Source organism: Propithecus coquereli, unplaced genomic scaffold (genome assembly GCF_000956105.1).
Source record: "Propithecus coquereli isolate 6110/MARCELLA unplaced genomic scaffold, Pcoq_1.0 Scaffold218, whole genome shotgun sequence".
Taxonomy (NCBI): Eukaryota; Metazoa; Chordata; class Mammalia; order Primates; family Indriidae; genus Propithecus; species Propithecus coquereli.
Window position 1 is genome coordinate 2,708,062 of NW_012146967.1, and position 17,376 is coordinate 2,725,437.

Genomic DNA, 17,376 nt, shown 5'->3' on the forward strand with positions numbered 1-17,376 from the left:
CATGCCTCTAAACCCAGCACTTTGGGAGGCTGAGGTGAGAGGATTGCTTGAGCCCAGAATTAAAGGCTGCAGTGAGCTATGATCATGCCACTGCACTCCAGCCTGGGCAACAGAGTGAGACTGTGTCTCTAAAAAATAAAAAATTATGAAAAATGGTCAAAACCTATATTGTATGCTAATACAAAAGACAGGAAGGAGGTACATCAAAAAGATAGATGATGGGACTCAGTGGTTCCCCTCCTTTCTTATTTGCTTAATTTTCTCAAATGAGTATATACTAATAGAATCAAAATTCAATAAACTTTAAAAAAACAACACTGCAGCAGGATGCTGTAGTGGTTGACAGGAATTATAACTGCAGAATTATGAACACTGAACGAAGGAGATGCTGAAGGAAAAAGAAGAGAAACTATTTGTGTGCAATTAAGAAATTTAGTTTAATCAAAATGCTGTATTAATGTGTTATATGTACATTCTAAGAAGAAAAGTACAAAAATACATAGACATTTTTTCCCACCTACAGATTAGCATCTAATAGTGACAAACAGAAAAGAGTGTTATTCAAATCTTCAGGAACTGAGGTTAAAAGCTGGCTCTATCTTTTTTTTTCTAACGTCCCAAATAACTATAACACTTACCAGGTAGAATGGTTCTGAAGTAACTGCTCTCCAGGTGAGGGTAAGGTGGTGGAGGTAGGGTGTAGTTTCTTTCGGGTAACCCACACATCACCCCTCGATCCCCAATACCCATTGGGAGCATCAGAGACAAGGCAGAAGGCAGAGAGCTCAGGGAGGGACCCAGGTTTGGAATTGCCACTGGCAAACCTACCAAAAGATGTTTTTTTCCGATTAAAAGAAGGTAAGCACTTAAAAATTCTCTGTACATCCACTGGCTAAACTGTTAGAAAGGTTTCTGCATATGGGCAAAAATCTCACCTAGTAACCCTTTTCATCCCTAGATAAATGATGCTGTGTGAACATCCACAAATAGGACTAAACAAAGTAGTCCTAATCCCAAAGTTAGCTCTCGAGTTAGTTTTAAACTGCCAAGTTGATCCTCCAGTTGTGTGTATTGCTATTAAATACCAAAACATTTAATTTACAATTAAAAATCTAGTTTAAATACAATTGAAGAAAGCAAATTATATACAGAAAAAAACAATGGAAGAAAACAAAATGTTCACAGGAGTGGTCCCTGATTAGTGATATTATGACCTTTTTTTACATTTTAAAATGTTATTATATCTTCCATTTTATATGGTGAGAATATATCATTTCTACTTGGAAAATAATCTAATTTAAAATTAAATGTAAAACTATTAATATACATACACACTTTCATACAGTCTTTTGTATATATGCTATATTTCACAATTGGTAAAAAATTTAAACCTTGGATTCAATCTACTTGCAAAGTGCTGAAGTGACTCTTACTGTGCCTAAGTATCATGATGAATACTCACCAACTTGGGCAGTGCTGATTTGCATATTTTTGCCAGGGGCAATATTTTTTAATAGGCTTTTCCTCCTTAACAAGAGTGTCCACTAAAAGGAATGCCTAAGAGACAATCAAATGGGTTAACAACTAATAAAATTTTTTAAAAATTTCTTTTGTGGACACTTAAAGGAATGTGAAGAGACTCTAGGTCTTATTTAACTGCTGCATTTTACTAATTAAGCAGGTAATTCTCTACAGAAAACTATTTAAACAACCTACAGAATTATTTAAAATACTCCTAAACATTAACTCCTATTTTGATAAAGTCCAATATATTACAATATCACAGATCCTTAAGAATAGCTTATTCATTTCTTTTCCATTTAAATAGAAAAAGAAAATGAAACTAGGAAGAAAAAAAAGTTTTAAAAGTACAGCAATGGGGGAAAATATGTTTTTCCTACACTATTCTCCTGAGTGTGGAGGCTCATTTGGACTTCCACATAACTGCTGCATCTCTGGTACCACACCCCTTTCCTCATAATTCTAGGCCTGGCACATTTGCAGTTGCTGCCATTCAGTTTCAAATCCAGGAGAAAATAAAGCTCAATTCCCCATGTTTTCTGGGAATAATTATTAGAGTAACTTTAACTGATTCTCTTCTATTATCCCAGGGACAGGGTGCCAAGGTGTGAACCAGATGAATGGGTAGCCCTAAATAAAATGTCAAGTTCATTACAGCTCTGGACAGGTTACCAACTCAAAAGAGGAGTATCAGAAAAAACTGCTACTTCTATCCACTAGAACTCTAATATTCTACAAAAATGCTTTCTTCCATTATCTACCACATGTGGAACCACCATTCAGGCCTGCTTGGCTTTTCTCCTGCACCCCTAAAGGGGCTCTGATCTCCTCTAGGCTCCATTTAGAACTGGTACCACAGTTCAGTATTAAAATGCAGAGGCTCTCCCTTACCACTCACCTGGGGCAGGGATGGCACTGTGAGTGGGTGAGGCAGCCAACCCCAGGTGACTTCCTGAGACTGGCAAGGCATTGCTCACAGAGGATGAAGTCAGCTGCTCCATCCCCACGGGGCTCAGGTTCATTTCATTCATCCTGGGAAAAGAGCATACACAACTAGTTATGCAAAAAACTACCTGTGACTGACTCTGTATTAAGATATTGAAGAACCTGAAACAATGCAGATGGGAAACGGGACTCGGCCAACTATTACTTCATCTTTATGCTCACAATTCTCTTAGATAGCCAGTGCCATATTCTTTCTACTGATAAGGAAACTGGGATTCAGAGACATTAATTAACTTGTAAATGTCACATAGCAGAAACAAGATTTGAATTCAGATCTATCTTGATCCAAACCCTATGCACACCATCTAAAGCAAAGTTTGCAATCCTTAAAGCACACACTGGCAATGAGAGTTTGTTTGTTTTTTTAAATCACCTGAGCTTTTCCTTTTACAATATTTATTTTCTCCAATTGGTTTATGCTTCAAACCAGTAGTTTTTTAGGCAGTTTGTTTTAACCCACTCAAGGAATTTTTAGTAATCATTTATAAGGAGTTAAAGTGATAATGGGTCTGATTCAGATTATCAATGATATGAAGAAGCACCATATCTTTCCCATGGGTCAACATTTTATTAAAATTCTGTACCAATATCTTAATTAATCACGTAATACCCTCCACATACTGAGATTCATCATGTAAGCTTTAATAGAACTTTATTAAAAATTATTTCAGGCCAGGCACGGTGGCTCACACCTATAATTCTAGCACTCTGGGAGGCCGAGGCAGGAGGATCACTTGAGCCCAGGAGTTTGAGGTTACAGTGAGCTATGATGATGCCACTGTACTCTAGCCCAGGCGACAGAGCAAGATTCTGTCTCAAAAAAAAAAAAAAGAAATTACTTCAAATTATACCACTTCTGTAAAATAAGGGAGATGAGGGAACTGCAGCTCAAAGAGGGCATGTCATATGCCCCAAATCACACTGCAATCAAGTTAAAGATCATCCTGCAAAATATTGCCAAAAAGCTTTTCAATACACCAAACTTTTTTAAATCTACAGACCACTCTGGCAGGCTGAAGAATCTAGGAATCACAATTTCTATGCAATCCATCTTGAATTGCCATTAAAAATGTCTTAATAAGAATAATACCGGCCGGGCATGATGGCACATGCCTGTAATTCTAGCAATTTGAGAGGGTGATGCAGGAGGATCACTTGAGGCCAGGAGGTTGAGACTAGCCTGAGCAACATAGCAAGACCACATCTTTACAAAAAATAAAAAATAAATTAAAAAATTAGCCAGGTGTGGTGGCACGTGCCTGTAGTACCAGCTACTCAGAAGGCCGAGGCAGGAAGATCACTTGAGGCCAGGTATTTGAGGGCACAATGAGCTATGATGGAGCTATGACGATGCCACTACACTCTAGCCTGGGAAACAAAGCAAGATCCTGTCTCAAAAAAATAAAATAAAAAGAGTAATATTGATTTGAACATATCATTGGAGGTTGTTATCAAAAAGTATTACTCCTATGTCAGAATTTAAAGACTACCATACTATAAACATTATAATTCCAAAAGGGTAGCCAATGGGCTATCCAAAGGAGGTCTCTAATGACCTCCAATGCTTACACCGGGTATCACAGTATTGCACTCTTCTCTGTGTGCCTATGTATATGAAGCAAGGGAGAAAAATCAAATGGGGCTACATATTCTTTAGTAGTGAAAGCAAACCTAAATAGGTTTTTAATTTTGAAAAATGGTAATGCCATTTATCAGTCAACCTGAAAATAGTAACAGCTAAAATTTATTACTCCATTACCATGTGCTAGGCACTGGGCTAAGTGATTTCCATGTCACTCTCTCCTAATCCTCATAACTCCTATGAAAAAGGTATTATTCTTAATCCCTTTTTTGTTGTTCTCCAGACAGAATCTCACTCTGTCACCCCGGCTAGAGTGCAGTGGTGTCATCGTAGCTCACTGCAACCTCAAACTTCTGGGCTCAAGCAATCCTCTTGCCTCAGCCTCCCAAGTAGCTGGGACTATAGGTGTGTACCACTGACACCAGGCTAATTTCTCTATTTTTAGCAGAGACAGGGTCTCACTCTTGCTCAGGCTGGTCTCTGAACTCCTGGAACTCAAGCAGTCCTCCCGCTTTGGCCTACCAGAGTGCCAGGATTACAGGCATGAGCCATCTCGATCCGCCTTAATCCCATTTTGAAGATGAGGAAACTAAGATTCATAGAAGCTAAGAACCTTAACGCAGAATCACATTAAATTCAGATATGTCTAATTTAAGAAACCCAAGTTCTTAAATACAATAAGAAGACAATTACAGTAAAAGAACTACATTGCCTTTTACACAGTTCCAATACATTAGGAGCTATTTATATTGTGGGATATATTTAAAGTCCCACATAGACCTGTTTCCTGCATTATTCTACATCCATAGGCTTCACCATTATCCCTGGCCAGGTATGCCATAAAACTAAACTCTCAAACATCAATAAAATGTACAAGGCCAATCAAATATAGTACCTTGTTTAGAACAGGCACTCTGATATTTTTTTTTGATTGGATAGAGAGAAGCAAATGCATTATCGTTATGAAAAAGACAGCTAGAAACACACAGCGAAAGAGGTAAACCTTTTGAAGGACAGCACATTAATGAAAAGACTTTATGCTATAAAAGAATGCAAAAAATCCTTGTAGCCTAAAGAAAACACAGCTACATTAATTTCGAAAGTTTCTGGGCTTGAGTTGGTTTAAAACAGAGTTTTTCTGTAACTCTTTATTGCTACAACCATAACTAAAACACTACAATCAATGGAGTCTACAACCAATTGGCTACAATAATTTTTTAAAAGTACAACTAAAAGTCTGTAGCTTCAACTCTTATTCTGAAAATTCCTGAATATTTATTTTTTAATCTATGTATCTAATCTCAAGATAAAAATCAAAATGGTGTGTCTAGCTTGAGTCTCAGGCTTTCCCAAACCAGTTCAAACCAGAGTTTAATGCGAGAAGCTCAGCAGATTTCTGCTTTGCTGTGAGTCATTAAAATGTGATGACCTCAGCAGCCATAAACCAAAGGTAACTAGTATCCCACAGAGAGAAAGCAGATGAAGGAAGGGAATGTACAAATGATCTTCATAAGACTTTCTCATTCTAAAGTGCGACTCTATTCTACCTTTCTCATATGGGATTCTAAGAAGCAATCTTGGAAGAAGGGATAGAATCAAGATACTAAGCTCTCTCTTCTTCCCAACACATTTGTGGTAAAATCATTTCCTACGTACTTCCACAGTTTATGCATGTGTTTCTAATTAAACTATGTAACCATCTGTCAGTTTCTGATTTCACATCTTTTTCTTACAATGACATACAAGAAGCTAACTAAAATGCAGCCACTTTGCAAAATGCAATGGACAGTTTCAACAACGTCAATGAAATCATGTCTTATCTTCCTCATTCTAAACATACAGGCTTTGAAAGGACCCTGAAAACACAGGCAAATACAATTATTTCTTTGGCCTGCTTCTGTAACTGTACTGGCATGGCACCTTACAGTACTATAAACATCAGCATGAAGCTTGCAGAATTAAGAACTTAATTTCCACCTCCCCATCAACCCCGCCATACAGTAACCCCCAAAACTCATGATGATCAGATAAAAATACACGTTGGAAGCCAGATAAAGCTATTATTAGACACTCAAATGACTGAAAGACATAAGAAAAAGGTGTCAACCAGCCAACAACAAACGTGTGGCTATTGGGAACAACTTTTCACATTTGGAGTAAATTAGGATGAATGAAGGGCACATTCAACCCAACACTAGTTTCTGCATTTCTTGTTCCCTTAGGGAAACTCATTTCCAATCATACCTGTAACCTTCCCAAAGGCGCATACACAAAGGCATCAACTCTGGACATTCACTTGCCAAATGGTTTCCAAAGACGTCACTAGCGCTTAAGTCCACCTCCCCACTCACCTGTGATGCATCTGCTAGGGGCCAAGTGTCAGAGAAGAACGCTGGGGTGGCGGGGAACCGGCATCAGGGTTTGCGTTCCAGGGTCACGTGCTACCGCATCTTGTCTACAACCGCTGGACCAAAGCGACCACTCGTCCCCGGGGCCGGCCGGGGCCGCCCAACTTCTCCCGACGGCCGGTGGCCGCGCACCCCGCCACGGGATGGGGCATGCCGGGGGACACCCAAGGCCTTTCCTCCAGAAGCTTCGGGAGGGGGGCTGCCCAACCTGGGAGAAGGGAGGGACAAGAGCGGTCACCAAAAACACTAGGAGGATGCAGCCCCCGTCTTCTCGCCACCGGAGAGCCAGAGGCGCTGCGGACACCGCCTCCCAAGGGCAGCCAACTCCCCCGCCGGCATGGGGCCCGCAGGCCGGGCAGCGCCGCCTCGCCCCGCCCCGGCCGGGCCGACGCGCAGCCCACCTGCCGGCTGCGCGGGGGGCGCGCGCGCCTGCCCCACCGCTTTGTTCTTCATCCGGGCAGAGCTCGCCTCAGGCCCTCCCCGCCCGCTCGGCCCCCTCGCCCCGGGGGCCGCTCGCCTAACGTTTCCCGCCCGGCCCGACGCCTCCTCAGGGCCGCACCCTCCGCGGCGCGTTTCCGGCCCCTTAGCCACTCTGGGCGCCCGCCGCTCCCCCTTTGCGCGTGCGCACCGCCGGGACCCGGGCCGAAGCGGTCGGGCAGCGAAAGGCTCGGCGCCGAGCGCCGCTTCTCTATGCAGCTCGATTGAATCGAGCGCAGAGCGATCGACCCACAGTTGCTAGGAGACCAGGGCTGCTGGTGCACGCAAGGGTGCGTTCCTAGTCGCCTAAATCCCGGAGACTCAGGGTTTCAGTCTTGATGACATTCCCCTACTAGGGAAGCGTGAGTCCACACAAGCCCCCAAAACTCGCAGGATTTAGCCCAGAGAGTTAGCGGTTTTGCCCAGGAGGAATTGGGATTATATCCCGAATATTTGTCGCTGTATGTTACACTTGAAGATTGTCCAGTTTCCCAGTTTCATGTCATAAAATGGTGATGTTTGGGATTTTATACAAATTTCCTTCTCTCTTTGCTGTTCGTTCCCTACTGCATGCCAGGTACTGTGCGAAACGCTGGGGGTGCTGAGACGGCTTTAAAGGGAAATGGCCCCAAGCTCCAGAGGCCTGGACCTTGAAACCGCACCACAGTGCCTAGCAGCTTCCGTCATCCGCTGAGCAGCAGACCCAGGACTTCCTCCTTTCATTCGGTTAGCGCTTATTGAATTACATCTCGAACACCGGGATACAGAAGACACAGGCCCTGACCTTCGACTGCTCGCCGTCTATTCAACCTAATATGAAAGAGCAGAGACACACACAATGTTTTGGACGAGAGCCAGGAGTGGTGTCGACTCTCATCATGTTTCCCTTCCTTCACTTCTCAGAAGGAGAAAGCACATTCCGGATGAGGAAACTGAACGTTGGCAGGTCACACTGGTTTCGCTCTCCGTTGACAACAAATAGAAATCTAAATCGAGAAAGTCCTCATATCACAAGTGAGAGACAGTATTCCTTGAAATGCCACTTCAAACTTGAGGCCTAGAGGATGATGAAGTATCTTATCGAGGGCTGAATGCTTGCACTCGGTCGGTGTCCATTCTTTTTGAACAATTTTGTTAAGCTCTGAGGTGTACATAAAAATTGGCTCCGATAAATATAAGAGCTAAAACTATAATATGTATAGAAGAAAATATAGCCAAAAATCTTTGTGACCTTGATAGGGCACAAAAATCACAAACTATTGAAAACTTGACAAATTGAACTTCACCAGAATTAAAACGTTTGGTCTTGAAAAGATACTGTCAATAAAATGAGTCAAGCCAGAGACTGGTAGAAAGTATTTTCAAAACAAATATCTGACAAAGGATTTTTATCTTGAATATATATTTATATTAAAAAATCCTTTAAACTCAATAAAAAGAAGACAACCCAATTTTTTAAATTGCGCAACATAATTGAACAGCTGCTTGACCAAAGAAGATATGTGGATGGCAATGAAGCACACAAAAAGATGTGCAACATCAAAGAAATGCAAATCAAAGCCCAATGAAGCAACTTTGTACACCTACTAGAATGGCTAAAGTTAAAAAGACCAACTATAACAAGTGTTGGTACCGATACGGAGCAACTGGAACCCTCACACTTTGCTGGTGGGAATGCAAAATGCTACATCCATTTTAGAAAACAACTTGGCAATTACGATTCAGTAATTACACTCATATGTATTTATTCAAGAGAAAAAACATTTGTACACAAATGTTCATAGCCACTTTATTTATAATAGCTCCAAACTGGAAACAACCCAAATGTCCATCAACTGGTGAATGAATTATGACTGTATATAGTATCTATATTGTGGAATTCTACTCTGAAATAAAAAGGAAGAAGCTATTGATACATGGATGAACCTTAAAAGCCTTATGCTAAGTGAAAGAAACCAGACACAATAGACTACATATGAATCTATTTATAAGAAATTCCTTAAAAAGCAAAACTCTAGTAACAGAAAGAATATAAATGATTGTCAGAAGTTGTGGATGGGTAGAGGGATGAGGTTATCTACAAAGGGTCATAAGGGAACTTTTAGGGCTGATGGAAAGGGCTCAATTGTGGTGGTGACTATACGACTGTATACATTTGTCAAAATTAATCAAATAGTAAACTTAGCATTGGTGAGTCTTATTGTATGTGAAAATTCCACAAAAAGTCGATTTTTAAAAAATCATGTCAGGATTAGCAAAAAATTGAAGAATTCTGACCCTACTCCCCAGACTAGGTGCACTGTTTGCTCTCTCATTGTACCTATCTTTATTGTAATTAATTAGTTAATCTTCTATCTTGCCAAATAGATTTTAAATTCTGGGGACAAGATCCATGTCTATCTTATTTAATGCTACACAACAAAACACAATGTCTGGCACATACTAGGTGCTCAATAAATATTTGATGAATGAAGGAGAATCAAACTGTCATAATTAAAGCCATGCATTTTGACTCACATATCTATTTACTTGGAGATGTATAGCAAACAGATGCCCAAAGATGGCCTGAGCTGCTGATGTAGGATGACCTACCCCTTCAAGGAGACTCCATGGTGCCATTAAGATAATAAAAACAATGAGAGAATTAGACCAATCAGACAAGTAGAAATTAAGAGTATAGCCCTTCTTTGGGAGCCCAAGTATAGTCACATGTCAAGGATACATTTTGAGAAATGCATCATTAGGACATTTTGTCACTGTAGACTGTACTTACACAGACCTAGATTGTCTAGCCTACTACACACCTAAGCTATATGGTATGGCCTTCCCTTTAGGCTACAAACTTGTACAACATGTTTTTTGTACTGAATACTATAGGCAATTATAACACAATGGTAGTATTTGTATAGCTAAACATATCTATTAACTGGGCATGGTGGCTCAAGCCTAGTCCCACCTACTTGGGAGGCTGAGGCAGGAGGATCACTTGAGTCCAGGAGTTTGAGGTTGCAGTGAGCTATGATCATACCACTGCCCTCATACCTGGGCAATGAAGTGAGACCTTATCTCAAAAAAACCCACCAACCAACCAACAAAAAAACCTCATCTAAACATAGAAAGTATAGTAAAAATATGGTATAAAAGATAAGAAATGGTACACCTGTATAGAGCAGCACCATTATAATCATATGGGACCCCACCATTGTATATGCTATTTGTCATTGACCAAAACATCATTATGTGGTGCATAACTGTATTAGAAAGACAGTGAAATAAGGATGTAGGTTACAATCAAGAGTAAACCTTAGAGATAATTGAAACTAAGACCAGATCACAACCACTAACATTTTTCCTGGATGTCAGAGACAGATGCAGAGGGCAACTTACCTTTAAACATCACCTAGCTAAAGGTGATGTCACTAAAGACAAGGACAGTAATGGGTAAACTTGGGCCTAGATTGAGCTGCTCAGGATCTTTCTTTCAATTGACCCTAATTAAGGATTCAAATCCTGTTTCTGATCTCTCATGGTAAGGAGGTTCTGGAAGTATGACTTTTTATGTGGTTAAACCTGTTCTTTAGCATTTTGGGGATTCTCCCCCAGAAGTCTGATACGATTATAATGTATATTGTATCAGATTCTAACTGATCCATTTCTTTATTTAATATTTGCTGAAAGGCATGGGAAGGCTAGAGTTAATTCAACAAATATATTTTGAGTGTCTACTATGTGCCAGGCATTGCTCCAGGAACTGGGGATATAGAGGTGAAAAAATAGGCAAAAAATACCAGTTCCAAGCCAGGCACAGGGTCACGTGCCTGTAGTCCCAGCAATTTAGGAGGCAGGAGCATCGCTTGAGTCCAAAAGCTGGAGACTAGCCTGGGCAACGTCGCGAGACCCTGTTTCTTAAAAAAGAAGAAGGAGAAGGAGAAGAAGAAGAAGAAAGAAAGAAAGTGGGGGCTGCAATTTTAATTAGGGTACAGAGACAAGTCATCACTGAAAAGGTGACATGCGAACTAAAGGAGGGAAGGGAGTGATTCATGTGGAAATCTAGAGGAAGAACGTCTCAGTCAGAAACAAGGTAAATGTACAAAGGCCCTGAGGCAGGAATGCCTGGCAGGTTTGAAGAATTGCAAGGAGACCGGTAACTAGAACTATACTATCTGATGTGGTAGCTTCTAACCACCTGTGGCTACTGAGCACTTGAAATGGGCCTGGTTTAAATTGTGTAGTTATTTTAGACTGAGGGAGTAAAACAAAGTGATTGTGTTAATGGCCCCAGTTCTTTAGCCCTTTTCCTTTTGGGAAAAGGTGGAGTCTACTTTTCTGCCCCTTGAATCTGAGTTTGCCATGCCAGACATATGCTGGAGCTCAGCTCAGCTCAGCTTAAATCATTGGCACTGGGGCTCAGGAACTAAATAGATGCTTCTTGTTTCATCAGTGGCCATTCTGAGGAGGCTACCCTCCTTTTCTCGGCTCTGAATCTTTGCTCTAATCCTTGGAAACTAATTCATGGGTATAGACGATTAAGCACCAGTACTTGGAACATTATTTCTCTTGGATTTGTTCCAAGTACATTGTTTAACTCCTCTAAAGGCTGAAGAATTACTTGTTTTCTAAATGTAGCGGATGTAGAAGTAGAACGGGGGTAATCTTGTGTGTTCTTTTAACTCTTAGGACTTTAAATGAAGAACGCACATGGTGTCGAGCTAATCTGATTTCTCAGATCTGAAGGTCTGAGGCCTAAAGCACACCTAACACTATAACAAAGGACTGTAACAAGGGCTATGGGAGTTATGAGCCAGGAACTGTGGATAAAAAGCTATATATACATACCTATATATATACCTATATGTACAAATATATATTAAATATAATATCACAGAGGGAATGATTTGTGGAGTTTAACCAAAGAAATTTTACTGTTGATATCTTTGATTTTCAACCTACAGGATAAGGTTAGTTAAGCTTTGGGTTTTAATTTATGCCTAGTAATTTGATAATGGAGGTATTTTTATTATTTATTTATTTATTTATTTTGAGACAGTCTCACTCTGTTGCCCTGGCTAGAGTGAGTGCTGTGGCATTAGCCTAGCTCACAGCAACCTCAAACTCCTGGGCTCAAGCGATCCTCCTGCCTCAGCCTCCTGAGTAGCTGGGACTACAGGCATGTGCCACCATGCCTGGCTAATTTTTTCTATATATTTTTAGTTTTTTAGTAGAGATGGGGTCTCGCTCTTGCTCAGGCTGGTCTCGAACTCCTGAGCTCAAACAATCCTCCCGCCCCGGCCTCCCAGAGCGCTAGGATTACAGGCGTGAGCCACCGCACCCAGCCAGTAGGGGTATTTTTAAATTTGGGGAATGATTCTGTTCCTAATTTATTTGGCTGCATAATCTCTGGCCAGCTATATTAGAATGGAAAGAGAAATAGGAAAGAGAATCAGGAATGAGTTTCTGGCCTGGAGTTCATCACACTTCAGGGTTAATTTATTAATAAGTGATGTACTGTTCCATTTTAGAGGTTTTATGGCTCAAAAACTAAACTGCCCATCTGTGATTCTAGGATGATACACAAAGGTGCAATAGTTGCCACTGAAGCAGGGTGGGAACTTGAGAGAGAAAAACAAGAATGTTATTAATGTTGGGAGGCTGAGGCAGGAGGATCACTTGAGGCCAGAAGTTTGAGACCAGCCTAGGCAACATGGGGAGACCCCCATCTCTACAAAAACAAAACAAAACAAACAAAAAAACCCTCAAAAATTAGCTGGGAGTGGTGGCACATGCCTGTAGTCACTGCTATTCAGGAGGCTGAGGCGGGAGGATCACTTGAGCCCAGTAGTTTGAGGATGCAGTGAGCTACGATGACGCCACTGCACTCTAGCCTGGGGAACAGAGCAAGAGACCTTGTCTCTCAAAAACAAACACCAAAACCAAGAATGTTATTAATGGCCTCCTAAAATTCCAACAGTAATGATAAAGGAAACTGAAAAAGTAATTGAAAATTTACCTCTAAAGAAGGTACCCATGGAGTGCTTGCAAGCAATATTGGTTCCTGAGGGGTAGGAGAGTTCTAAGTTTGGGCAGCTGCCATACCAGGCTGATGTGAGTCTTGTTTCCTTGCACTCAGCTATGACTTGGCTGCCGGGGAGTTGGAGGGAGCAGCTGTGTGGATTGCTGCATAGACTACCACAAAGATGCCCAGGGAGGTGGAATGCATAGTTGTGCCCTGCTCCAAGCTGTCATTCCTGACCGATATCCTCCCAAATGAATCTGATGCCAAATGGCCCATGGTACTCTTAGTGAATCTAGATGTTTAGTTGTACCTAGGAAGAGTCCTGGTGGATGCCGCACATGGTAATACAGAGAATTTATACTTGAGTTATATAGAAAAGGAAGCATTGGCTACAATCATGTTAGATAATCAATTTAAGATTCAGTTAACTACACCTATGAGAAATCTTAGGGCTAGGATGAGATCATAATACAGTATATGTATCCCCGTTCTCCCTTGTGGCAGCTGACACAAATTGCTGGTATGGGGCCAGAAGGGTATGTACACCTCTGAGTCATGAGCCGAGGAAACCCAAATCTGTAATGTGATATCAGATATTTCATAAGAGGAGCCAATCTAAATTTCTTCACCTCTCACATTTCAAGCAGATGATGAAGGACCTGAGTTTTAGGCATGGAAATTTTCCTCCTCCTTCGAAATACCTTAAAATCTATTGAGCTTGATTTTTAGTGAATTCCCATTCCTCCTTTAATGAGCAGATCCAAATAGGACTACACAAACCCAGTCCCAAGTGTCCTTGGCAGGTTAGCAAATCTGTAACATGATCTAGCCAGCCTTTTGTGAGACATCTTTAAGTGGGAGAGAACACTTATCTGCGTCAAAACTCACTGGAGAGTGATTGGGAGTCAAAACTTCCTCTCTTGATCTCTTACATAAAGAAGAAAGTAGTCCCCACCCACCTACGCCCCTCATCATGTCAGTAAAACAGTGCTATGATCACTGGAAAAGCTGCTTATTTTCAATGCTTTTGTGCTTTAGGAAAGACTCCGTCCGTATTCTTTGTGACCATGCAGTTACATCATTACATTACTTGGAACCTATAAAAAGACCACTATAGGATCAGGATCTGACCGTTTTTGCCATTTTTGATTATGGTATTGGGGAGGGGAGGGAGAGAGAGAGAGAGAGAGAGAGGGAGAGACCTGTAGATATTTATTCCTCAGAGACAAAATTTTTAAGGAGCCAGAAAAGCTAGTCCAAGAGCTAGAATTTATAATGATAAGTCTGTTGGTTTGGGTCAGATCAGAGTGTCATTTGAGTTTTCTATACATTTTCCTCTTACTATTTTAAATTGCATTAAACTATAAAAGTACAAAAGTAATACGTACTATTTGTAATAAGTTAAGCAGTAGAGAGATCTATAAAGAAAAATGAACACCCCCAATGCCAATGCCACCCTTTTTAGATATCCAATGACAAAAAAAGAAATGTTTGGTGTGTGTCTTTCTGCTTCATTCTCTGTGCTCAAACACATATAAAGAAGACATACACATCATATATGTTCATTTGATGTTCCTGCTGCATACGTTACTCTGCAATTTGCTTTTTTCACTTAACACATCATAGACAACTCTGTTAGTTCTTACATATAGATCTTACTCATTATTTTTAATAATAGCATAATATTCTAAAGTATTAACCCTTTCCCTATTGATGAACATTCAAGCCGTTCCCTTATTTTTTTTTAATTATTACAAATGCTGCAATAAATATTATACATATATACATCTGTACTGGTGGATTTATTCTTACAGGAAAAAATTGTATGGTTAAAGAGCATGTGATGTGCATTATTAATTTTAATAGTTTCTTTCCCAGAAGCTTGCAGCAATTTCTGTTTCCACCCCTTCCTCAAACCCTTGCCTATCCTGGATGTTAGCAGTCTTTTTAATTTTTGCCAATCTGAGAATGAAAAATGGTATTTCAACTGTTCTCCCGTTTGCTCCTTTCCAATCTATCCTTCCCTCTGCAGAAAGAGTGATCTTTTTTGAAACACAAATCTTACTATGTCACCTCCCTTCTCAAAATACCTCATTATCTTCCTGTCACTCTTAGAAGAAAGGTCAAGATCTTTGACCTGGCCAAAAAGCACCTTGTGGTCTAATAGCATACCAGCCTCTCTGGTGGGCTTTTCTCCTAAGAGAAAGGGCTTTCTCAAGTCTGATGAGAAATCATGATGACACACTAGGTTGTTTGCCAGTGCAAGCCTCATAGGGAGCTGCATCTTTTAAAATGCGACTAATTTATGCCTGAAAGGAATAATTATTTCTCATTTATTTGCCTTGTTTTCTCAGTTGCTTCGGGCAGATCATTTAGAGTAAACAGGGGGGAAGAAAACATGTTAGGGCAATCACTTTGGCTCCTGAGGAATAGGCAGAAGGTCTGATCATAAATGTAGGGGGTTTTTGCTTCTCTTGTTTTCAAGTCGGACTTTTAAAGTAGAAGATGCCTTTAATGTGCTGGTTTGCAGAAGAGGAAATCTGATTTTCAGTGTGATAACACATTCTTTGACATTAGCCAGTACAGTTGGATTTTTAATGGCACTTTCATCTTCAAAGCCCTTTACCAACACGGATGGATTAATTATTCATTTTTTGGTTGTGTGGAAAAAAGACAAATCTTCAAAGCCATCATCCTTTCTCCTTGGAATTGGGGCTCTCCACCTTTCAAATGTTGCTTTCTTGCCCCCAAGGGAGAAAAAAAATTGCATTTTTTTTAAAAGAAGAATCCAATGGAAAAATATTCTTTGCACTACGGAAAGATGATGTTCTTATATCCTGGGTGGGATTAGAAGAGGTCGGGAAGCGGTATTTAAGCTGTGTTTACAGTAAGCACCGTGAGAAATAACCGGCTAAAAGTGTTTGTTATTGCTCCCTCTTTTGATGTGCTCTTTAAAAGTAGCATACATGCACAAAACACCCTGAGTTAAACATTAATTTGGAAAATAATATGTGGACCCTTATATTCGTTGCTAAAGTGTATATTTTTTTCTGTTCTCTTCAAAAAAAAAATATCAAATTGAGTGTTTAAAAGATTTGGTTGTAGGGAAGAAAACCTCAAGCCTCCCCCCCTCAGGGGTTCTCCTTCACTTGACACATAACCACAAGAGAGCAGTCTTTCCTTTGATGAGGGCTTCCCTCCACCTCCCCAGAAATGAAAGAGCAAGTTTGCAAACACTCTGAAAGCTCCTTCCATTAGACCTGGACGCCGGAAACCACAAAGGGCGGTCAAGTTTTGATTTTCAAGGAGAAAGCCTGTGGTAACCTCTCGCTCCGCCGCCAGGAGATCTGTAGGTTCCTGGGAGGAGCTCTTCTCAAATCTTCAAGAATCCAAGGCTCTCTGCGAACGACTCATCTCTCGAAGACCCAGAGCGGTGGATTACAGGAGCTGAAAAGCTCCGGTGGTTTTGGAAGATTACTCTGTGTTTGGTGCGCGCTCACATTTCCAGGCTAGGGGACCCAGCAGAGGAACTCCCTTTGTTATCTATTGAAATAAGAAGATCAGAGGGGAAGACAGGGTTTGAAGTGTGGATTAGAGGGTCCTAAATCTTTGCCTACTCCCTCCGTCTGTATCTTTATAAAAAGATCGAGGGGTGCAATGAACAGCGGGAATCATGCAAAGTTCCCTTGACGCCGGTCCTGGAACCTAGCCTCTGGACCCCCACACTGCTCCAAACACTGGCCTGCCGGGCCAGGCAGTCTGGATGGACCAGCATCTTGGAAGATTTAAGTCTCATCTTCTTCTGCAGAGAGATCAATCTCTTGGGTGATTTGTTTGCTTTTCGGCGAGTGATGGAGAAACGTAAAGCGGCGGGACTGCTGTCCTTGCCGTGCCCACTGCGCACCGTGCCCCTGGGCATGCCAGGGACCCTGCCCGGACTCCCTCTGAGGGACCCCTTCAGGGTGTCCTTGCGCCTGGATGCCGCGTGCTGGGAGCGGGCGCACGGGGGCTGCGCGCGGAGACGCCAGTACCTGCCCCTGCCGCTGGCCGGCGCCTTCGAGCCCGCCTTCCTCCGCAAGCGCAACGAGCGCGAGCGGCAGCGGGTGCGCTGCGTGAACGAGGGCTACGCGCGCCTCCGAGACCACCTGCCGCGGGAGCTGGCCGACAGGCACCTCAGCAAAGTGGAGACGCTCCGCGCCGCCATCGGCTACATCAAGCACCTCCAGGAGCTGCTGGAGCGCCACGCCCGGGGCCCCGACGGTCCGGCGGGCGCCGCCCCCCAGCGCGGGGCGGAATGCAACAGCGACGGCGAGTCCAAGGCGTCCCCGGCGCCGTCGCCCGGCAGCGAGCCTGAGGAGCGGTCCAGCTAG

At 41.9% G+C, this 17,376-nt stretch overlaps 2 protein-coding genes across 2 annotated transcripts in view; one reads left to right on the forward strand and one right to left on the reverse strand.

Annotated features, from left to right (window-relative positions):
- PRDM4 (PR domain containing 4) overlaps positions 1–7,082 on the reverse strand; it is a 27,138-nt gene extending 20,056 nt beyond the window's left edge. The window contains exons 1-4 of the mRNA XM_012644723.1: positions 6,918–7,082; positions 6,460–6,724; positions 2,420–2,553; positions 639–824 (exon numbers count right to left, since the gene is read on the reverse strand). Coding sequence (XP_012500177.1) covers positions 639–824; positions 2,420–2,553; positions 6,460–6,470 — 331 coding nt within the window. The 5' untranslated portion in view covers positions 6,471–6,724; positions 6,918–7,082. The remainder of the gene's footprint in view (positions 1–638; positions 825–2,419; positions 2,554–6,459; positions 6,725–6,917) is intronic.
- Positions 7,083–16,822: 9,740 nt separating this feature from the next.
- ASCL4 (achaete-scute family bHLH transcription factor 4) lies at positions 16,823–17,376 on the forward strand. Its single transcript, XM_012644701.1, has one exon. It carries the CDS (start codon positions 16,858–16,860, stop codon positions 17,374–17,376), a length of 519 nt encoding a protein of 172 aa, XP_012500155.1. The 5' UTR covers positions 16,823–16,857.

What these genes read in the sequence shown, in the direction of transcription:
- ASCL4 (XM_012644701.1), top strand. Translation starts at nt 16,858, where the DNA reads ATGGAGAAACGTAAAGCGGCGGGACTGCTGTCCTTGCCGTGCCCACTG.